At 40.5% G+C, this 24300-nt stretch overlaps 1 protein-coding gene and 1 long non-coding RNA gene across 2 annotated transcripts in view; one reads left to right on the top strand and one right to left on the bottom strand.

The window, feature by feature from the left end:
* The window catches only part of LOC124181439, a 115868-nt gene that overhangs the window by 29788 nt on the left and 61780 nt on the right, over positions 1-24300 (bottom strand). The gene's annotated exons all lie outside the window — the stretch shown is intronic.
* Positions 2837-24300, top strand: part of LOC124181429 (cadherin EGF LAG seven-pass G-type receptor 1-like) — an 80252-nt gene continuing 58788 nt past the window's right edge. The window contains exons 1-2 of the mRNA XM_046568008.1: positions 2837-3338; positions 6288-6498. Coding sequence (XP_046423964.1) covers positions 6320-6498 — 179 coding nt within the window. The 5' untranslated portion in view covers positions 2837-3338; positions 6288-6319. The remainder of the gene's footprint in view (positions 3339-6287; positions 6499-24300) is intronic.

Below are 24300 nucleotides of genomic sequence, written 5' to 3'. Positions count from 1 at the left end.
AAGCTGCCTCCGTCTTTCCGAAACGTCAGCAGCTGATCGACGCAACTTGAGATGATAAGACCGGATGTACGTCGTCGGTACTTTAAGTGAGAGGACGAAGATAGGCGACAGGACCTTCCTAGTTTAACTTTGCGTTTGTTTAGGCGATTATCCCGAAATCCCTTCGCCGGCCTCGAGCATCGTCGAAGTGTTCTCGGCATTCCGTGATGATCCGGTTGACGAATATCCGTCACCCGGCAGTCGTGTCGTTTGCCAGGGGATTTGATATTCGAGGAACGTCGAGTCGGCGATGCTGCACGCGAGACGGGACGATCTATGAAAATATTTTCAACGTGATGAATGTGGGATGCGAGAATTTCATCTCGCCGTTTAGCCGTCCGTGTCCTTCCGTCGAATAAATTCACGACTATACCTACACTCTGTCCCGGGTAATATCGGCTAACAAACGGCTCATAAATTCACCCTCGAAAACTCTGCACAAATTACCGTATTTCGCACTCAACTGCAGGGGAGGTGAAAATCGAACCGAAGACACTTCCGTTCTCGATGTCACGCTGCCGATAATATTCAAAATTCCAAAAATACACTACCCGATTTTCTCCTCCGATTGCCTCGTTGGAATTGAATATTCTATTTGAAGCTTTCAATCGTCTTTTAAGCTAGTAATGAATTTTGGAATATTAATGCACGATTGAAAAGAGAGAGAAAAAAAAACTTCCGTCGATCTCAAGGATTCTTTTTCATACACCGAGAAAAAATTTCATTTGTTACAGTAACTAGAAAAATTCAGTAAAACAGGTATCGTTGAAAAAATTGTTTGAATATTGTTGGAATTGCGAAAAACGAGGTACGCGTAAACATTTTGCGCTATCGTCGATCCTTTTTTGGTTATTGAAACGCAAAATCAGTTTCTTTGGTTTACTCTGCTTTTTTAGTTAAACAAGGCTTTAACGTCAATTTATCGTTGCACAAGCGTTAAATTTTCGCAACAGCGATCGTAACGAGAAAGAATAGTAACGGATACCAGACTTTCCGGTAACAGCTAGAAAACTAATTTTCATTTTCTACCTGGAACTATATTTTTCGATTGTGGTAAGTGATGAAAATAGCTAAAGACTGAGCGGTAACCGGAACTAAAAATTTCTTATATTTTACTCTTCCACTGCGCACTTTCCGGATAATTAACAAGGAAAACAAATCAACGGAATCGACGGACAGCCGAGTTTGTTCCGACGAATTTTAGGGCACCTTGGTCGTGGTTCGCAGAGTTTCTCGTTACATTTTCGTCTGGGAGAGAAACAGAGCGGTTCTGTTATAGGCATAGAAGTAAAGTACAGGCAATTAACGCATCTCTCCGACAGGAATTCGACCGAGGTCAGACCTTCCCCTTTTTAATTTCCACGACCGACCTACTTTAAGGGTTATACCGATATTATTATTCCCCTTCTCTAATTCCGACGAATCATCGCGGACCCCTAAATAAAAAAGGTGAGTTCAATAAAATCTGCTATCTTTCGCGCATCGAAAATGTTTAACAATAAGTCCACGTTTCTGAAACGCGAAAAAGGGCTCACCACTCCTGTTCTATACACAATTCTGAACAAAAACACTAGAACAGGTTTTCGTTTGACGCAGAAATAAAGAAATGGTACGGATTCTACAAAATCGCGATACACTGAGAGAAATTTTTATTTCCAAAATTATAGTTCTAGGTAGAAAATGAAAATTAGTTTTCTAGCTGTTTCTGGAATGTCTAATATCCGTTACTATTCTTTCTCATCACGATCATTGTTGCTAGATTTTCTTGCAACTGTTGCGAAAATTGAATGCTTGTGCGACGATAAATTGACGTCAAAGCCTTGTTTACCTAAAAAAGCAGAGTAAACCTCAGAAACTGATTTTGCGTTGCAATAACCAAAAAAGGATCGACGATAGCGCAAAATGGTTAGGCGTACCTCGTTTTTTCTAATTCCAACGACATTCAAAACAGTTTTTTTAAAGGATACCTGTTTTACTGAATTTTTCTAGTTACCGTAACAAATGAAATTTTTCTCAGTGTAGCAAATTCGTAGAGTCCGTGCCATTTCTTTATTTCAGCCTGAAATAAAAACGCATTGGAGTGTTTTTCTTCAGAAATGTGAATATAGAATGGGGCTGTCAAGCCCTTTTTGCGTTTGAGTTTCGTAGACTTAGCTATTTGGATATATATATATATATATACATATATATGCAGGTACGTCAACGTTGAAACCGACCAGGGCACCCGGAGCCTTCTCTTAAGAATAGAAAGACACGCGTTGTGGATTATTTCAGTGGAACAAAAAACAAAAAAACAAACAAACAAACAAAAAAAAGAAAAGAAATCAGTTTCTCTCTCAGAGTTGAAAAGTAATCGCGATGACGGAAATGAAAGCTTTCAAACTTCGTGAAACTCGTTTCAGCTGTCGGTTTTCACCGACAGAATTAAGTTCGGGGAGAGAAGCCGTTTAAGTAACTAAAATTCGAGTTATAAAAAATGGAGAATATTTATTTTGTTCTGTTTTTCTTTTCTTACTTCAGAAAAGATCGCCCACAATCGAGCGTAATTTATTCTAATTCGAAAATCGCGACGCACGTCTTTGACTTTGAGGGTTGAAAACTTGTCCTTCGAATTCGACGCCGGCGATGCGACGAAGCGCGGAATTCTCGCCCTCCTGGTTTGCGTGCATGCAGGTCCCTGTAGGTGCGTCGGCATGTCTGGCAGTCAGACGTGTCGGTCTCTCTGTCCACTTCCGAATGAACATGCGCACGATGAACTTGGGGAAACGCGATACAGGCTTCAGTAGCGCGTCGCACGCCAACCGCACAGCCGACACTCGCGGCTTTTCATTCCGATTCGTCGATGCGCTCGAGGTTTGGGGAAAATTTTTCCACCAACGTCTGAGAAAACGGTCGCGTTCGCGGGAATTTTACAAATAAAAAAAAAAAAAAAAAAAATACACGAAGCGGGAAAATTACGCGAGAATTAAATTTTACTTCAATTTTCGTCGCGTCTTAATTGCGGTAGATTGTAAATAACATCTTGGTCGAATCTCGTTTTTTTTTTTTTTTTCTTTTTTCACATCTCACAATTTTCCCTAGATTCCACGATAATAACAGGTTCAATTTTTGAAAAGTAACGGATCTTATGCGAAAACGTGCTGATAATTGTTTAACCGACACGTGCAGAGGGCGGGGAAAAATTGTCAATTTTTTGAATAAAAAGTATCGCGAGAGGTGCGAACTTTCTTTTAGGGTGAAAATTTCTTTCGTTTTATGTTCTTGAAGTTCGACCGCCGGCTCTCGATCTAATTCGCATGGTAAGCGACCTGAACTCTTGCATTATAATAAAGCTTAATTAATCGCCTCGTTGGGAAAATAAATTTCAACTATTTGCAGAAATGTTCCTATTTTTTCCACTACCTCCTCTCGTTTCCTCATAATTCCTCGATAAAAACTCACCTCGCGTACAATTGTACAATTGGAATTCCGCACGTGCCTCGATGTACCTTGCATGCAATTTTTTTTTTTTCCCCCGACGCGAAGCGAGTGCTCTAATCGCACCGATCCCGGGTATCAGGATTGAATTTCCTGTTCTAGTATCGCCTAATACTGATCCGAATTGTCCTTCGAATGGAATTCGAATTCGAATTTTCCTCCCGAGACGACCCGTTTTATCGACTAGCCGCGTAGCAGCCAATTTCAATGCCCGATACTCGTATTTACAAGAAGATCACGCATAATTTGTGAACAGAAATCACAACATCGTTGTAAAGTAAAGAAGTAAACAAGTAAGCAAAGACGGTGTTAATGAGTTTGAAAATTTCAACGATTTTTTAATCATTTTCCGCTACACTCTCACCGCCAATTTTCGTATTTGACAGATGTACGTATACGTGTAACTGAGAGAGAAATAAAAAAAGAAAAGCAAAAAGGAGAAACAGACTTTTTATGCATCCCAGGGTCGTAAAACTGGCGACGGGAAGAAATATTGGAAAAGTTTTTCGGGGGCTGCTTCCGATAATTAAAACTGTGTAACTTCCATATCGTAACTTTTGGCTTGGTAATTAAACAACCGAGTGGTTAATTGGCGGTGCGAAGAAGCGGAAGGAAAGGTAAGGAAAGGTAAGGACAAAAAATAAAGAGGAAATATTCGTTAAAACGTGCAAGGCAAAAACAGACTCGGCTGGTGAACGGAAATTGCAAGATTTGAAAATAAAACAAGGCAAAAAAAAAAAAAAACATTAGAAAAAATCTCCCTCAGAGCCGGAGAAAAGGAGCTCGTAATAAAAATGCGAGGAGGTTCAATTTCGTTGCGTTACGTTAATACGGTTCGTTCGAAGAAAAACAAGGGGAAAAGGAACGAGAGGAGGATGAACAAAACAACTTTTGTTTGTTTTCTCTGTTTGATTGCAAGAGGAAAAAACGACGAGAAAAATGTATAATTGCTTTTGAATTTTGTGAGGTATTTTTTCAACTCTGCGGATAAATATAATATCATACAGCGTTATATCCTGCGATGTTCTATGAATTTTCGTTTCGCGTTATACGCCTTCCACCCGAGTTACATACATTATGTATAGTCGACGGAGTTTGGAGCAGAAAACGAAAGAAAAAGTCAGTAGTCTGTCGGGATATTTTATCCTAAATAGATTTTTCGCCTTCTTTTTACCTTCCCTTATTATTTCAGGGGTTGATTTTGTTTTTTTTTTTCCCCCGAAGATGTGGCTGGAGGGATGAAAAAAGGAAAGAAAGAAGGAAAGAAAAAGATAAGTTTAAGTAAAACATTGCGGAAGTAAAACGACCGTTGTTGTGTTATGTTCAGTTCGCGAAAGTCAATAAAATTATACCCTCGCGAAACAGACGTTGTAACGGAATTGCGCGAAGTAATCTCTTCGCGATGGGTTCCCTGATACTTTTTAAAACCGGCGCGAAATAATCTACGCATCGATTAATCGGATCCAAAAAAAAAAAAAAAAAAATAATCGAACACGACTCGATTGACTCGGTAAAAATTAATCGATTGTTTCGTATTTTTTTTTTGAAACGCTGCATTTGAAACCAACATTTCGTAAATAGTAGGCGCGTAGTCTTAATAGCGGAAAAGTTTTTCGATAATTTATGGCGAAAATATTCATTTATCTTTCACTTATTGTTAGAAAATAGGAATCTTAGTATTTCGTCGTTCGTGGGAGTAAAATAAAAAGCCGATTACGAGGTAAAATAATCGAGGCGTTCGATTAATCGGGCAAATAATGATCGAAAATCGATTAGTTTTGGTAATTGTTAGCGAAAAGCGAACGGTCCTAGTACGTATGTATGTATATATGATATGTACGTATGTTATAATGGGAGCCGGAGTAATCTCGACGCTGGAATATCGAACTTGACAAAGAAACCCTTTCACAATGGCCTGCAACTCCCGATCCGGCCACATCAATACGATATTTCCGCGCCGCGCGTTCCGATAATCTTTATCATCGCAAAGATAACCAACCCTTTTCCTCACCCCCCCCAATTTTTCCTACACGTCACGCAACGTTCGACGAAGGAGCAATCGAATCTATTGGCAATATTTCTCGGCCGCTCGATCCCCCTTCCAAAAGCTATATCTAGAGGTATACATAGGTACCACCTGTGCTCCTTTTCCTTCGATTGGGGCCTTTTATCCAGTTCCCGAAACGTCCTGCACCGGCTATTCATAGCTTTGTAGTAGAGAGAGAGAGAGAGAGAGATAGAGAATGATTTATTACAATTCCACGCTGCTTTTTTATTCCTGACCGTTGTATTCTACCTGCGATTTATTATATCTTTAGAGAATTTAATATCGTTCAATTATTGCTTCGAGATGCACGAGGAACATTTACACCGTCAATTTGGGATCGACCATTTATTTCAGATCCAGGGTGTGAAAATTTCGAAAGATCGGAAAATTAAAGAATCACAATGTCGGGTTTTCAAAGACGCGAATATCTGTAGAATCTTGTAAATTTACAAAGTGGATGAACGCGGTGAAAACATTGAAGCCCCGATGTTGAGTCATTTTTAGTCTGCTATATTTTCATTCGTTCCAATTATTCTGTACATTGCGATGCTTTCTATATTCTGGCCGTTCTAAGTTTCGAAAATTCGATACTGCGGTACACTTGTTTTTCCAATCTTTATACACTCTTTCCACCACACGCGAAATCCCTAAAAACGGGGCACTTCGAAACGTGTCCTTATAAATACTCGTTACACGCCAATTTTCTCGATCATTTAAATTTCAGATGACGAATTGAAGCCGATCAATTTACACGAGATGGAGACTCTTTACACGGGGGTTGTGCACGGCTTCCCTCAGGCGAAGGGATTGGCGGGGGGAGGAATTTCCGGGGGGATTGGCGGCGCCCTGGACCAAGACGGAGCCCTCAGCCTGATCGTGGTTTTGGGAGGAAGTCTCTCCCTTGTGGCGCTGGTCTTCGCGTTTATCACTTACAGGTAGGAAATCGACCGATATTCAATTCGATGTATCCTCGGACCTCGTTCCGGCGATCTTTTTAACTCACTCGAATTTACGTCCAAGTAGATAATTCAACTAAGCTTGCGCTGTTTCATTGGGCCTGAAAATAAGGACCGTTTTTAACGACGAATAGATCGTGTACAACGAGAGAAATTTTTAGTTCCGGTTACCGCTCAGTCCTTGACCATTTTCATTTTTTACCAAAATCGAAAAATATAGTTCCAGGTAGAAAATGAAAATTAGTTTTCCAGCTGTTACCGGAAAGTCTAGTATCCGTTACTATTCTTTCTCATTACGATCACTGTCGCTAGATATTTTTGCAACTGTTGCGAAAATTTAACGCATGTGCAACGATAAATTGACGTTAAAGCCTTGTTTAACTAAAAAAGTAGAGTAAGCCTCAGAAACTGATTTTGCGTTGCGATTACCAAAAAAGGATCGACGACAGCGCAAAATGTTTAGGCGTACCTCGTTTTTCGTGATTCCAACAATATTCAAACAGTTTTTTTCAACGATACCTGTTTTACTGAATTTTTCTCACTGTAATCGTCCTTATCAAAAACATCTGCACCATCGGTCGAGAGAATTGTATTTAACTCACGCGGGCGTCTGTTAATTTTTAAATCCAAAATAGCAAATTATACCTGTAAGATAAAACGTGTGTTTGAAAGAGTTGCACGGAGTAGCCGAATCATTATCACAATTTCTCTGGTCGGTGCAAGTAGAAAAGAACGGCCGGATTATTTATCCGTGGGATTTAGCGGGGTAAAAAGTTGCTCGTGTGTGACAGCTTACACGTACGCCTAATACGTAGATACATACTTACAATGCACTTTGGACGAAGCTTTGAGGATATTTTTACAAGAAAAGATGACGTAAACGAAAATCGTCGCCTCCAAGATTGAGAAAAAAAAATGTCCATCGATCCAACGGCCGATTTATACGCAGGAGCTTCTCGTATGGAGTTTCTTCTATTTCTTTTTCATTCGAGTGCGGAAAGCACATCTGTATACATATGTAGATAGGTAGATAGGTGAGCGACGAAATTGCGACGTTTCTTCGTACGGCTGGACCTTATTCTTTGCTGTACGTATGGCATCTATCTAGTCACATATATATATGTATACATTATACATAGATGAAAAATTCGAAATAATGGAAGAGAATAAAAGTAAAGTGAGAGGAGGAGAGCTAAAAGCGAGCGCGTAGGTATTGTTGAACCGTTTTTGCTAAACGACAGCTGCTGACTCGTTGAAATCCAGGTGCTCAGACAAAATACGTTTTGAAAGCCCGAGCAGCGAAATGAAGAGAGGAATAGAAGTAGATAGTAAAAAAAGAAGAAAAACAAAAAAAAAAAAAAAACACGTCCTCTTTCATCCGTAAATTTCGTTTCACATTCTATCACGCTGCTGTGAGAATGGATTGCCCTGTGTCTACAATGGCATAAATATCATCCGTATACGATAAATGTTGCCTTACGATATACGAATTTGAAGGATTAAATTCTTGCACCTCTGCACGCAGGATTTTCCGCCCCTGTTTCCCAGCAATTTACAGGAGAAGCTTTCGGCCCAGTTGTTCGTTGGGATAACGAATGAAGAAGACTCGTGCCTTAACTTTTAGTTTGCTTCGAGGAATCGACGTTTGCAACGAGCGTGATTCGTTTAACAAATTGGTCGACGGCAGGGTGCCTCGACGGTTCGTTTTTGGAATAGGTAAGCTAAGCTGCAAGCACAGAGCGGTTCGTCACTTCAGAAGCTCCCGCCGCAGGTTAACAAAGGCCTTTGTATACGGCAACCGAAATCGAGAATCACGCCGCCCGCACACGTAAACGAAATTCCATTAATACGACTTTTATTTCTGCACTTAGTTAGAAGCTTCTCCTCGCTCGTTTCTCCTCTTGTACACCTCCTGTTTCCGTAACGGACGAAACGAAGAATCACGAAGAAGAAGAATAAAAAGAAAAGGAAAAGGAAAACGACTTCTTGCAAGCGCGAAGGGAACCAATTTTCTCCCGTCTCGTAATTAGCGAGTATTTAACTCTGTTTTTTTTTTTGTTTTTTCTTTTTTTCTCTTTTTCTCTTTTCCTCTTCCCTTTCTTTGCCCCTCGATACGATCTCCGACCGCTTTTATTTCCCGCGGTCGGTGTAATAGGCCGAGGATCTGCTCCGGGATTTCTCTCGCTGGCGTTCATTCTCCGAGAGACTATGCAAAAAAACGGAGCTATTCTGCGTCGGTGTTTTCGGCGTCGTATCACGTGTTATTCCGGAAAATCTTCCCCGTTCTAGAGAAGTTAGAGAGAGAGAGAGAGAGAGAGAGAGAGAGAGAGAGAGAGAGATTTTGAATTGCCCGATCATCGCGTTTCTTCAATAAAAATTATCGCATTTATATTGAAAGTAAAATTTTCCGAATACACTCTGTATCTTTTCAATATTCATACAAATTTAATTCTCATCTCATCTTCGTCGTATACTTTACAAAATTTGAGCTTACATTCCGAAGCGACTAACTTCTTCGAACAAAGCGAGACAGAGAGAGAAAAAAAAAAATAAGAAATCGTTTATTTTAACCCTTCGCATGCGCACGGAAAACGATGAAAATGTCGAAACGGACGTTTCGATTTTTATTTATATTTTTTTTTTCTTTATTTTTTGCAGATCTTGAGGACTCGCATTGAAACGAATTTCACGATCGGAAAAGATCAGAATTCCAACTCAATGTCGGAGGTCCGATTCGAAAAGATGATAAAATTGATCAGGGCGAGGTCTATAAGGGCCCGAGAATTAAAGGATTATCATACCTATCTGTAGCCCGATAAAAATTTCGACTCTACATTAAAAAAGAACTCGACGAAAGTTAACGGATCCGTTAATACGTGTACACATTTACCCTGGACGTTTCGTTCCCGATACCTGAGCAAGCAATTTCTGGCAATAACCCGGGGTTATATCGGTGAAATTTTTACTCCCGCATGGTAATTAATTATCTGCTCGGGCGGTTTTCTTGCATGTATGTATGTAGTATGTTTAACCAAAAAAATATTCCAGACGTAGATCCGCGAGCGGGGATAATTTTCGGGGTGAATTACGCCGTTCGTTATTGCTTAGTTTTTTTTGTTTCTCTTTTTTCGTTTTTTTTTTTTTTTTTGTTTTTTTTTTTACCTCTTTTACGGGAAATTAACCCAGGCGCCGGGCTGCTGCGGCTGTATACGTTTATTAAATCCTGAGGGCGCCGAGTGACGCGCCAGGAGATCATGATTACGGGGTGACGATATGTGAATTGAATTCCGGGAACATTAACCGCGTCTTTTCATCCCCCAGACGCGCTGGATGTGGGAGGTATAAGGTAGATTTGAAAAAACTGACGTATGTACCTCATCGCGGTCCGGGGCTCATACATCATGCGCGTTTCCCATTCAAACGATCGGCATCCCCGTGACTGTTATAAAACCGGCTTTGTTCACGCGGCGCTCGGGAAACCGCGAAAAGGATGAAAGGAAGGGAAGGAAAATGTAAAAAAAAATTTCTACTTCGTTGTAAATTACCGCACGTGTGATATATAACCGTCGAATATAAGGATCGGGCGTGAAATATGATCGAAGTTATCATCGCCGATCTTAACATTCTCACTATTATACGGCACAGATCGCTCGTCTGTGTACCTTCGGAGTTTCAACTCCCGTTCGCGGATGATCGATCGCTTCGGTTCTTGCTTCGAGCATTTGATCATTTTCGCACGAGTCTCGGATGAAAATTCCACGGAGAAACAAAAATAAGACGGAAAAATGGTTTTTTCGCGATATTTTCTCATCGCCATGGAAAAGGAAGAGTCTGTCCGACAAACTTCCGCGATTATCTCGGTGACGGCTGAGTTAAAAATCTGATACTGACGGTGCTTTGCGGAGAAATGAAAAAGTTTTGAGAAAAGCTCGAAAAAAAAAAAAAATCCTAAAATATAAAACATTGATAAATTTTGGAAAAAAAAAATTGACATGTAAACTGGGAGAAAAAATGGTAGCAGATGCGGCTCGCCAGAGCCGAAGGACTTCTTAAAAAATTGAAAGACTTACTTCCAAGTCGCAAAACCGATTTACCCAATATCTCGCTTAATTAACGCCTTATATACCAGAATACATATAATCCGCATATATTTATTGAAACAATTGAAACAGGTCACGTTTATACCACATACATATATATCTAACAATAAGTTTGACTAACAATAAGCGAAGGCGCGGATAGAAATATTCAGAGATTCCACCGCCTTCAATTCCACATTACACATTTGTTATCGTTTGGATTTCAAAACCCGGGAAAGGATAATCGGCCAATCATGTGTTATTAATATGCCGGGTTTCTTACAAACGATGCTTGCTTATCGATATCTCATTTCACCAAATACTGCGGTGGAAAAATCAAAGTGTTGTCTTACATACCAACGTAAATATATATATATACATTTAACACATATTTTTCTAAAACAAAATTGATTTATAATAATAATTTATACCGAGGAATTCACCCTGTTTAATTGACTGTAAATTTTTCTCCATACACGACAGCGAATTTCGCACAATTTCTGTATTATAAAAGCCTCGATGCACGGATTTTCTTAACAATACGCAGTCGTGCCTGTATCGTAAATAATAACGGGCGTGAGGGACCTTCGGTGAAATTTCTCTCCCTCGATTAACGGGGAACAATTCGGGTAATAGTTAATAGAATGTGGTCAGGGGGTCGGAGGTTGATTAAGTGACGTTAGGTGACGTTAGGTTGGATAGGCAATAACGCACGTGGTGTGCGAGCTTCTCCTTCATCTGAGTGACACAAATTGAAGGGTGGCGCCGAGCTGGAAGTGCCGGAGTTTCCACGCGCCTCGTTGCAAGCTTAGCTTTCGCGGGGGTCTCGAAACCTTTCGGGATGACGAGCGAAACGTCGAGGTATAACCTAAGTGCCCGGTTAGGTTATGAAGTTGAAGTGCCGAAACATGACGGAGACACCGCAGAGACGGGTAAGTGAATATAGGAGGAAATTAATAAAAAAGAGTTCGACGGAATTTTCGCAAAAACGAAAACGGCAAACGGGTCAAAATTTTGCCCGCGAGTCGGAGGAAATTCTCGCGTCAATTTTTTCGGCTCCGTCTTTCTTCTTCTTCTTCTTCTTCTTCTTCTTCTTCCACTTATTTTCTTTTCTCACTTGACGGAAGCGGTGACGCGAAGGGTAGAAAGCTCTGTGATCGAGTGCCCTAATGCGGAAATTGACGGGAAATGAAAGAGTAAGCTTTCATAGGCGGATTCGACCTGGAACCTGGAAGAACCTCAGCGTCGTTTTCTTTTCCCGTTGTAGAATAATATCCAGTGCCGAGAATTGGTTGAGAAAAGGAAAAACTTTACCCAGGCGAGTGTTCCAGTTATCGAACTTTTTTCGTTGTATCTGTTCGATCCTTGCTTCTAAAATGATCAAAAAACAAATTCCCAGGGTCGAAATCTCCAGCAATTGATTTTAGTCATCGAGAAATTCACAATTTGTGCCGTCGAGTTATAAATTTTGAAAGTAAACGGTCCGATTATTGGGTCTGAACGTGTCGATAACTGCACTGAGAAAAATTTTTAGTTCCGGTTACCGCTCGGTCTTCAAATATTTTCATTTTTTACCACAATCGAAAAATATACTTCTAGGTAGAAAATGAAAATTAATTTTGTGGCTATTACCGGAAAATCTAGTATCCGTTCGTATTCTTTCTCATTACGATCACTGTTGCTATATTTTCTTGCAACTCGACTAAACACCAAACAACTTGATTAAAAAAGTAGAGTAAACCTCAGAAACTGATTTTGCGTTGCAATGACCAAAAAAGGATCGACGACAGCGCAAAATGTTTAGGCGTACCTCGTTTTTCCTAATTCCGACGGTACTCAAACACTTTTTTCAACGATACCTGTTTTACTGAATTTTTCTAGATCCTGTAACAAATGAAATTTTTCTCAGTGTGGTACACCTGCCTTGTCCAAGGTTCAGCTCGCTACGACGGAAAGAATCGAGTCTGCTTTTCTCTCCCTTCCTTTCGACCAGATCAGCAGGATCTATGAGGGCACGGACTGCAGCTGCAATCCGAGCTTTCATGGATCGCTTGATTCCCCCCTGCAGCTCGTTTAACTGGCTTGCAATAAACCGTGGCTGCACTGCCGGTGGAAAGAGGATCGTGATGAACCGGGTGCTTCGTGAAATCAGCCGCGCTGCCTGCCTCACGTCCCGATCCTGCAGCTTCTTTCCCTTCCATCCAGCCTCTATCCTTGAGAGTGAAAAAGGCGCCTTTTCGCCGTTATTCGAGATAAATGTGCGAACGGGGCGGCGGGACACGGACACCTTTTCCCGAGGGGTTGATCGTTCGGGAATTCAGTGTACGCACCTGAGTTCAAGACCTGACTTTTTATACCTACCGTAATGGGTTCGGTTACGTTTACGTATTCGGGGGATTAAAGTAGACACGCCAATGAAAATCCCACGTTCGGAGGAAAATTTTTGCTTTTTAAAAAAGTCAGTTTCTGGACAAATTTTATCAAAGATATTCTCGTGGAAGAACGGTATTTTCTTTTTATTACCGAAATTAATGGAATAATACTTTTTTAAAATTACAGTAATACGATAATTTTTTCAGTTACAACAATTAAACAACCGTTTTGAAATCTTTACAAAATAATTTCACCGTGTAGATCCGATTTTGCAATCGCAACAAAATCTATGGGATTGTGGTTTCAAACAGTTTAGACATTATTAGAGCATTTTGTTTTCCGCACGCTAGAAAATCAACTAAACTTTTTTTGGTTGCATGAAAATAATGTTTGGTCGGATGTACATTAACCTTGAAATTTGGTTGCCAGGACCAAAGTTTGGTCATTACAATCAAATTTTTTCCCGAGCGCACGTTTGTTCGGTTTACCTGAAATTCTATAATTATATCGCGGTAATTGCGGTTTATTCGACCAAGCATTTTCAATATATAATATAAAATATAAATATAGAAAATAGTCAATGACTGAGCGGTAACCGGAACTAAAAATTTCTCTCACGATCAGTGAACGACTTCCGGTATCTTGTGTAATCAGAACCTCGATCTCTCGAATCTCTCCACGATTACTTCCGAATCTCGAATGTCGGATACTGATCCTAAACGATCTCGAAAAAATCTTCTAGGATCAAGGTATCTTGCGGTATTTTGCGACGTACGTTTTAGGCGAACACACGCGTGCACATTCGTGTCACACGTACCGGCGATGAGGGATTAGGTATACAAAGGATGGAAGGACATTGCGCAGCGGCTCTGCTTAGCCTTGGCTACATAAATCAGAGAGTACGGGAAACTATAGTCTGAGGTGATTTATGATCCAGGAGTGTTGGCTGCCTCGTAAGCAAATTGACGTTGCGTTCGAAGACCGAAACTTGTAGCCGGAGTTACAAAGTCAACCTGTTCCCGTATAACGTAGTATAACAACGAACCCTTCTTCCTCGACTTCGTCCTTCCTCTTCGTCTTCTTCCAGTAATCGGGCGATTGTACACGTAGATTGTGCACGTACAGACAAAACAAACTGTCACGACGCATCCGTGCTTCCGGCCGTTCGATAAGGATCATAGCCTCGGGGTAATTTACGCTTTTCAACACGTTTTCTTCAACGAGCTGTAAAAACTGCGCGGTGCTTGATGCCTTTTTACAGTCTCCTTTGAAAGGAGAGACCCGTTTGACGCGCTGAAAAGAAGCTGATTTTTAGAAATTGATCATTTAAAATGTTTTACAGTATTCTACTGTAAGTTCAAGCGAAAAAAAATCAATCTTTTCTGTTATCAAAAAAGTTTATCGCAGTAAATATAAATTCATTTGTTTGGCACGAAACCGTTCGCGCGATGATTTGTGTTGAATTGAAATCAAAAATTCAGAACAATTCAATTTCTCGAATACTGTACGCTCGATTTGAACCTGATTAAAAAAAAAAAAAAATTTAAGCCAAGTTGTGCCAGTGGCAAAAGAAAAAAAAAAAAGAAAAAAAACGATTTTAACGAAAAATTTCCACGTCAGTTATGAAATTACAGCAATGTAACCAAACAATATCGTTGCAAATGTTGATTCAAATCGTGCGTATACTCTTTGAGAGAAGTAATTGTCTTGAATTTTTTATTTCGGACGAATACGCGCTGCAGGCCGTAGGCGTCATTTTTCAAATCAACAAGCTTTGAACGAGTCCGTAATTCGACGGTTTGAAAATTCCCGCCCCCTCGCGAATCGAGTATTATACCCTGGAATTATTTGGTCGAATTTTTACAATTTCCACTGCTCGGTTTATTGCTCGTTTAATTGCTAAATTTTAATTAGCACGCGCGTTTATTGTCCGCCTCGAAGATATCTCGAAACCTTTGAGCCCTTCTTCGCTCCGAGTTGACGGAGTAATATCAAGGAACCTTTTGCAATTATTCAGACGGCGATATCTCCTCGCTTGAGGGGAAACGGGAAGGCAACGATTCGTTTGCGTGATGAAAAACATCAAGGTTCCGTAACTGCTGTTACGTGCAGGTATATAGATCTATAGATCGTTGCTACCTACACTCAATTTCCAGACAGCGAATGGCCTAGTTAGGCGATCGTGAATTTACCCTTGAATTCAAAACGATCGATTAATCGTCCTCGCGCTTGATCGATCGAACGCAGGGGGAAAAATTTGAATAGAAAAGTAAGAAAGTCGGAATTTAAAAAACAGATTTACACTGTAAATAATATTTCTACACCGACTTCTAATGGATTGTCTAACTGATACCGGTGTTTAAAATTTCACTCCAAATTGTCGAATTGAGCACGGAAATTGTTCAATAGAAATTCGCACCAGCCAATTTCAACACCAAATTTCTTAAAGTTCAGAATTTATTTAATCTCGTCTTATTGTTTACTTTATACAAGCTGAAATGTTTAATACGCGTAAATTTTCTCCGTAAGTTTTGAGAATCTAGAGCATCTCCCCGAGCTAAGAAAGCATCTTATAAACATGACCAGAGGGCTGAAATATTAAGCGAAAATGGGGGGGAAATGTACGTTTGCATAACTCGGGTATGTATGTATAGATTGTACAACTTATGCATAAGGGATCCCAAGCACCAAAGTTCTAGAACAGAGCAGCATGGTTGAACTCATGGAATATTGAAGATGAACCAACGCTCGTTGCCTCTTCCAAGTCAGTATCTTCGAATGATTACAGTTGCGCACATGCGTACAAAAATCATCACAGCGAATACCGTTGCTCGTCTAACCAACGTCGAGAAATCGAATAAAACCCCCGCTTACTTATCTTATTCGAGACAAATTTGTTTAAAAATTGGTAAAGATAAACGGGAATCGGAACGCGAATCGAAGGCTGATAATTTCGCGCTGAAGTATAAAAGTGAGAAATTTTTCCCAATCGCGGTGAAACTTTGGAATGGTTTGCAGTGCCGTTTTTTCCACCGAGCTCATTTTTCTGGAGCAGAAGTTCCGAATTTGAAAAGCTCCGGAAGCGACTAATTACGAATCATTTGGTAGCGAAACTTGAAGTAAAGTAATCAAACTTTTATCACACAACAAAGTTTCGAATGGTCGGTACCCTGACGGCGAAAAATTTCGAGAATTCAAGTTACGATAGAGCAAAGTTTGGAAAAATAAAGTTTCGATAGAGTAAAATTGGAAAAATTTAAATACACTCACAAAGCGTAGTTGGTGTAAAAAATCAGAAAAACCGAAAATCAGAATGACCAGGATTCCGAATAAAAAATATCGAAAATCCAAAACAAAGAAAGGTCAAAGTGGTGAAATTTCACCAAGCCAGAAATTCGCGCAACTGAAAATGTTCGATAATTCGGAAAATCGATGCTTCAGAATTTCAAATTTTCTCATTTTCGAACTTTCGGAACTTTGACTCGTCGGAGTTACGTTCTGGAAGAGCGTAACTTTGTCCTTCAGAAAATTTGAGCTTTGGGTTTCGTGCCAACCATAACTTTGATATTTCTTTAAAGTTTCGCGTCTCTGCTTTAAGTTTCGGCACCAAAAAAATTCGGAATTTAGCGCTTTTGGAACTATTCAAATTCGGAATTTCAACCCCGCCCCGTTTTTCCGCGTTCCGATAAACCGGCCATGTTCTGACTTTAATGCCACGCTCAGCAGATATACAGGAGGTACCTACTTTTAAAGCTCGAGTCCGTCAGTCCTCACCAAGCCACGCTGCAATGCGAACAGCTTTCAGGAAAGCTCATCGGTACAATTCGCCCGCCATCAAGAACCCGAGTATCCAGAGACACCGACGTTGCGGCAACAGTTCCGCGTCTCCGTTCCGTATAATAATTAATACGAGCAATTTGAAACGCACCCCTCCAGGATTCATGCCTAAACGGAATGCGCGAGATTCTTTCGAACACGTGTCGGGGCGTTCGGAGCTTTCGAGGTAGGATCCTCGAGCTTAAATTGGGTGTACACAGCGAATGAAAGATGCGACGCGGTCGAGGATAAGCTAAAATTGTAAGAGGCCGCATTGCGACTATGACGTAATATCCGGGTCCATGTATGCGTGTCGGTGCAAATGTCTTGTGCAACACGCCGGCTAAAACATTTGCTCAAGTTGTTCGTACATCGCGGTGTGGCCGATTAGCAACATCGGCTGTTAAACCTCGCCGCAAATTTTCACCGAACTACCGCGAGCCGTAAATCAACGAGGCAACGAGTTAATTTTCATTAGTACGGAGAGAGAAAACGTGTCTCATGTAATAAACGAGCTAGACAGAGCTAAATTGAACAACTTTTTCTTTTTTTTTTCATCCTTGAAAGTCGCATCGTACTGAAAAACCGCGCCCTTTATACCCCTACATGCGATGTAGGTATAATTCATAGTTCGCGAACTTTGATGCCGATTCTTTTCGAGTCCAGCTCTTTACTTCTACATCCATGAGCTTGCCGTTATTACACCGACGGTGAATAAAGGACGAAAAAACATCATTTGGATAAAGCGAAATATCGCGTGTACAAATATATATGTGTATATATATATATATATATATGAAAGATGGCGAGCTTTCTTCGACCTTGACACGTAAGCTCCATCATTTATTCATTCATTTCCAAGGGGATCGAAGGGCACCGAGTGTCCATACGATGATCGAGCGTTTCTGTCAGACGAGCTGTCGGAGAGTTTATCGATGTTTTATCTCCGCTCGGCGCGTTAAGCGAGGCTTGCGAATTGACTAAATTAAAAATAGTTGCACAAGTTCGCGGCGCCGCAGTTTAGTCGGTTAACACAGAACCGTGAATTCGTTTTTCGCTCGTTTCGTCTCCTCGGATGTCTGCAATGTACTCGTATGACAGAGTAGTGGGGTGAGAAAGTGCGAAAGACCGTAAAATTCGACGGCACGAATACCTGAAAGTTAAATTAACGGCAGTTAAAAATATTGAAGGACCGTAAATACGAAAAGTTGTTTTGTAAAAAAATAAAAATTGAGATCGCAAATATGTATAAATAAATTTAACCCGACTTTGTTTTTCTGCGAATGGGCAAGATTAAGACGGGGAAAATATGGAATTGCATAAATACCGAACAGTCAAAAAGTCGACTTTTCAAATGTCAGACTCGTGCCTTTTTCGAAAATTTAGGAATCCGAATTCATCGATAAGATTGTTTATTTTTTTTTTATATGACACAAACGATTGTCCGATATAAGGAGATAATCTGGATAAAACTAGCATCGAGTTGACGAATTCCATAAATTCCGAATTCACAGAACATTCGGTATTTCGACCGTTCCGAATTCTGGTCCTTCTGCATTTTGCGGATCGAAATTTTGTTCCTTCTGAACTTTGATATTCGACAAATAATTTTTTTGGTTTTACGACTGTTCGAATAATTGGCCGCTATCAATTTTTAATTTTGGAACTTTCATTTTTCTATATCTTTACATTCCGTGCTTTGTTCATTCGGAATTCAGACTGTTCTGAAAATATTTTATGGGATAAAAGAACTTTCGGTTAAATTAACTCACGAGAAAACATCTATTGCACCGGGTGATTTATCCAAAATCGCAATGTCGTTGCCCTGATCGTTCGTTGTTTCAAAATTCGTATGTTAAAAGTTTCGATTTTCCACCGGTAGGCTTTTTGGCCTTTCGGAATTTTGACTCCAACCCACGTTCCGTGCGCGTCGCGTCACGCGAATAAAACTACCGCCGTTCTTGAAAATTATTCATCACACCGCTCTCGATGGGGGAAAATTAAAACCGACGAATCTATTCACCGCCCCATGGGATCCTGAATGATTGGATGGGACTCGACCCCTTCAGCCAATCAGCTCCTTCGCCATTCCATACCGATTCACCCTTTATATCCAAGAATGCGTCGTGAAAGCTACTCAGCAAAATTCCTCCTTCACGCACAGTTCTTGAGACTCCGAATGACTGGGGATAAAAGAATTGGTTCAGCTTGAATATCCTCTCAATTTATTCAGCGTAATTAAGGATGATACAAATCGTGTGTTTCGTTCAAAGAACTTCACACGAGGAAAGAAAAAAAGACACTCGCCTTTAATAAATTGATCGCTGTACGAAATTGGTTGAAAACTTGTTACGCCTATCCATTTGATACACTTTATAATTCATTCGTACAAAATGAGTCTTGTAAAAAAGTTAAAAATAAATGCAATTCACTCGAGAATTTCCTACCGCTCTCATCGTTTTCCGTGCCCTGATCAATAATCTATCCTCGACTGTATATTTTATTCCGCAGAGGTGCGGGAACGCTTAATTCCCTTCTCTTTAAACCGTAATTAACATTTCATCGGCAATCAAAAGGCTTTCTCGCTAATTGCGGAGTCGGAAAAAAATGGCGACTACGGGTAGGTACCATATATATATATATACATTTTATGTAGAATCACCTCGCACGAATGCTGGCTGACATAGGTAGTTAAACTGAGTAAAAAGAATTAAAGGGGAGAGCTTCTGAGGTCGGTTGAATGGGTAAAAAATAGAGATCCACCCGGCATCGGAGGAAAAAAGCTTTAAAACCAGCTTTTAAAAATTCAAACCAATCCTAAAACTGATTGTTCCAAGCCAATCTTCATTTTCTACCTAGAACTACATATTTATATTGTGGTAAAAAATGAAAATAGTCAAGGACTGATTGTGAGCTAAATGATTAGCAAAGATTATCATCGACGCGCGTGTCTCCAAACGTAATAACATACCCCTATACATATGTATGTTTGAACTGAGAACAAGGCGTGCAGCATGCGTGACCCACGAAAGAAAAGGTCAACTTAACAAGCGTGTGTTCATAGCTACACGTATCCTTTTATAAAGGTCAAATTTGCTCGGTTTACCGGGTCGGAACCTTCCCGGATATATCCAAATGCCCCCGACGTCTATTGTTCCTGTTTTAAAGGCCACGAACAGCCGGTCTCGGGGTGTTTTTCCCCAGGTAATCGATGCCCCCTGACCAAAACTCGAACAAGCCTGCAGCCGCGAAAGTTGTAACTTCCCGAGTTCTCTTTCCTTTTTCATCCTCCCTCCGTGGTCCGGGATTGTAGAGGAGCATCGTCTATTCTCTCGAAGAAACGCGTACCTTAATTCCAGTGAGTTGAATCTTTCGTTCTTATTCTTCTTCCTCTTTCAGTGCGTACTTGCGCGGGTGTGTGTGTGTGTGTGTTTTTTTTTTCACCCAAGAGGGGGATGATTCCCGATGTTTTTTTTCCCACGATGGCGCGCTTGATTCTTGAAGTAATGAACCTCGTTTCACCGGAACATTCTCATCGTAACGAGGAGCTGTTAAAATTTTTTTAATTTTTTTTCTCCTCTTTCTCAGAGCTTATCCCGTGTTTATCACGGAAGAGCAAAAAAACGTACATCGCGATGTTATCCGTGCGAAATATGCCGGGATTAGCATGTGTGCGAGCGTGTATCCGTCCGACACACGTACCCTACGTATAATGGACGACTAGAACGAGATGGTATAATCAATATTCGCAGAATCGAGTCGTAAAGCTTGCTCTGTGCAGCAATACTAGCCGTGAAACTTGCCTGCAGAGCTTTCGGATTTTCTAGGTCACGCACGTGACTGCCCGGGATTGGTATTATAGAACAATTGTGGGGCGTTGATAGAGCGCGAAAGTTTGACGAAAAATCCATAATACTCGAAAGATGAAAACGTTCGCTTGGCTTAACTTGGCGATAAATGTCCGGTGATCGATTCGACGGAATTAGCAACATTCGACCCCGAACAATTATTATAAATCATCATTCTTCACCCTTTGCGGGAATTTGTCGAAAAAAGAGGGGGGGGGGGGGGGGGGGTACAGCTTGGACGGTCTAAAATCGAATCTATTTTTTCAAGAAAATGAAAACATTTCGAACAATTTGAGTGCGAAGGTTTTGTTATTTATAGATTGAAGAACATTTTGGAATTTTTTCATTGATATTGTCAGCAAAATGGCGGCATGGCGCATAGAAGCAGCGAACGACTTTGAAATCGAGGGCTTCGGCGGTGGCGCATCTCCGGACATTAATGTGCAACTTGTTATGGATAGAAATTTTTTCGAGAGTTAAAAATACCTTTTCATAGTCGAGCGAACGTTGCCCAAATGCTGGGGAAATTCTTTTGTTTTCAACTATACAGGATTACGATAAAAAAAAATGTTGGTATTGAGATTTAAAAATCTAGTAAGCAGCTCGAATCGATAAACAAGTTTCAAAGATCGTGTTCAAATTTCAAGTCGAATAGACAAAAATTGACCGAGAAACCTGCGTCACGGGGTTGAAAACGTGGTCGTTCGCTGCTTGTATCCGCCGTGCAGCCGTTTTGTTGTTAACTTCGGTGAAAAAATTTAAAAATATTCTTCAAACTATAAACTTCTAAAAATACGACGGTGACGAAGATACGCTTTTATTCGTTGTCGCAAATGGTTGCTGGTAACCAAGTTACAGGGAGTTGATGGTCGACGATGATGTCTAGTGGAGAGAGGAGGAAGACTTAACTTCGTTCACCTTTAACCGGGTTAAAACTGCGCCACCTAATAGGCAATTAGCGGGCCGAGGGCGGGCTTGTTGATTTTAAGAAATTCCAAGTCAATATCAAATTTACTCAGCTACACATCCACGCGAAATAAACAACAAGCCGCAGGAATTGATCGGCCAGACGCATCGGCAACATCGAATGACATTGATTTCATGAATCTGGACGTTATTGGACACTGGGAAAAATTTCATTTGTTACAGTGACTAGAAAAGTTGAGTAAAACAGGTATCGTTAAAAAAACTGTTTGAATATCGTTGGAATTAAGAAAAACGAGGTACGCGTAAACATTTTGCGCTATCGTCGATCCTTTTTTGGTTATTGAAACGCAAAATCAATTTCTGAGGTTTACTCTACTTTTTTAGTTAAACAAGGCTTTAACTTCAATTTATCGTCGCACGAGCGTTAAATTTTCGCAACAGTTGCAAGAAAATCTAGTAACTTTACTGGTAATTTTCATTTTCTACCTAGAACTATATTCCTCGATTGTGGTAAAAAATGAAAATAGTTAATGACCGAGCGGCAACCGGAACTGAAAATTTCTCTCACAATCAGTCTAGTGTCAAACGTAACGTAGACGATCGGCCGAGTCGATATTCCCGACAAGTTTCACAAGATTTTTCGAATCGTTTCACCTCGATACGAGGGGTAGTAAAGGGGGTGAAGAAACAAGTGGCTGGGCGAGATGTTGAGAACAAGAAACCAATCAATCGGTCCTTCGATTCTCGGCGACCTCGACAAATACGTTAACTCCAATTAGCGAGCGCTGTGCGGGGAACTTCTCTTTTCATAACGGGGTGGATAATTCAACCGTGCAAGAGAAGCGGGCGGCTTGCGGCTCCGTGTAATTTCGAGCCATTCAACGACAAGCGGTCGGATCCATTTTGTATAATACGTCATTGACCGAAACGCGTAGCGCTGTCTGGTCGGTGTTTTTTCCTTCACAGTGCGTAGGCTGGAATATGATATGGATGTATATGGAGTGAGTGGTCGGAGGGAGGAAAGTTTCGCATCGCGCTACGTCATTCCTATTTTCATCCCCGTGATTACTACTTTCCCACGGAAATTTGCGTACGACTTTGAAGTGAATCGAAACAACGACAATTTTAGCCTATGACGTATAATGTGGGTAAGGAGAAAAGGGAATCGACGTATCCTTGGATGGGGAATATTGTGTTGGCGGTAAGAAAATATCGAGGATATGAGAAGGTGTTTGAGATGCGGTGTTTTAAGGAGGTAGGTACGTGCATCAGGAGTATCTCTCACTCCGAATAGCATTTTGCCTTCCTTAAGCGGGTTGGTTACAATAATTTAGTTTACTTCCGCCGCACCTGCAGCAGGAGTGGAAGTTCTGCAAACTTGTTATACTGCAAATTCCCCTGTCTATAAAAGAGGGAAAAAGGAGGAAAAAAAAAACGATTGCCTCAAGGGATGAAATTTCTTCGAGATATAAGATGCAAAGCTGCGCTGAGTGTTCGCCGTAAGTTGCTACACATCTACCTCCGAGCGGTACAAGGAAAATCTAATCGACGAATATGTTCAGCCTTGAAATCTCGGTTTTACCTCGGGGTAAATATTGTTTCGGTAGGGCATCTATAAGAAACGCGTTTACTCTCATCCATGATCGAGAGCAACATGGGAGGGTGCGATATATACAATTATACATATATAGTATATAAGACGTGATGTACAGGATGAGCATTACAGACGAACTGGAATCGATGCCTAATTTCAGTTTTCACAAGTTTTGTCACAACCACAATCCCCGCGATGTGGATAAAAAAAAGGTAAATTAACCGTAAATTTTTATAGAAATTATTCATTCGTGAGTTTGCAATTAACAATCTGAGACTAATCACAGTTTTAGTTGACGAATGACAATAATCGATTTTCTTCCTATAAAATGAAATTTACATTTTGGTTCGTAATTTTCATTTTTTTTTTCTCCCCGCTAATTATACTTGACAAACCTCATATTGTACAGATGCCCGAGTCCCTCCTAACAACCGCTCATCTCACTTCTCTAGCGATAAAGGATTTTTAACGCGTTGCAGAGAGTATTTTGCAACTTTGCAAGATATTATCTGATAGCGGTAATCGATTAATAGCTCTCACGATTTCGTAAATTTTACCAATCTTCATCCACCGAATAGATTTTGTCGACTATGCGAAGCGATTCAGTTGAATCCACCGGAGCGTCTTCGATATTTTGATAATACCACGAAAAGTGTGTTGTTTCATTAAATGGAATAAATTAAAATAGAGATTTCGTATTTACAAGTATATTGTATCCAATTAAATTTTTTAACGATTGTAAAACAATAATTTCGTTAATTTTGCTATTCACAACAAAATGCTGTGTCTCCGCGACAAGATTTGCTATAAAATGTGTCTAAAAGTATATTTCTCTGAGCGATACACATCCTTGTCAGACGCCATACGGTCGAATCCTGGGATCGAATGACAGGCAAGAAATAAATGAGGGTGTAAGAAACCCATATGTATACATATTTTATACATACATAACGCATGCAGGTATATAAGTATCGGAATCGATTGGCACTTCGGAACACGAGTTATAGTTATCACCGTTGCAGAGTTGCAGGATGGAAGCCAGGGAGTTTATAAGTAAGCACTTTCCACCGTCTTAAATCCTGACTCGGGTGGCGGATTCGGAGGGGTGGAAAAATAAAAGGAAAGAAAATGTGGCAGAGATCGG

Source organism: Neodiprion fabricii, chromosome 4, assembly GCF_021155785.1.
Source record: "Neodiprion fabricii isolate iyNeoFabr1 chromosome 4, iyNeoFabr1.1, whole genome shotgun sequence".
Classification (NCBI taxonomy): Eukaryota; Metazoa; Arthropoda; class Insecta; order Hymenoptera; family Diprionidae; genus Neodiprion; species Neodiprion fabricii.
The sequence above is the reverse complement of the archived record's forward strand: the minus strand, read 5'-3'. Positions and strand labels throughout refer to the sequence as shown.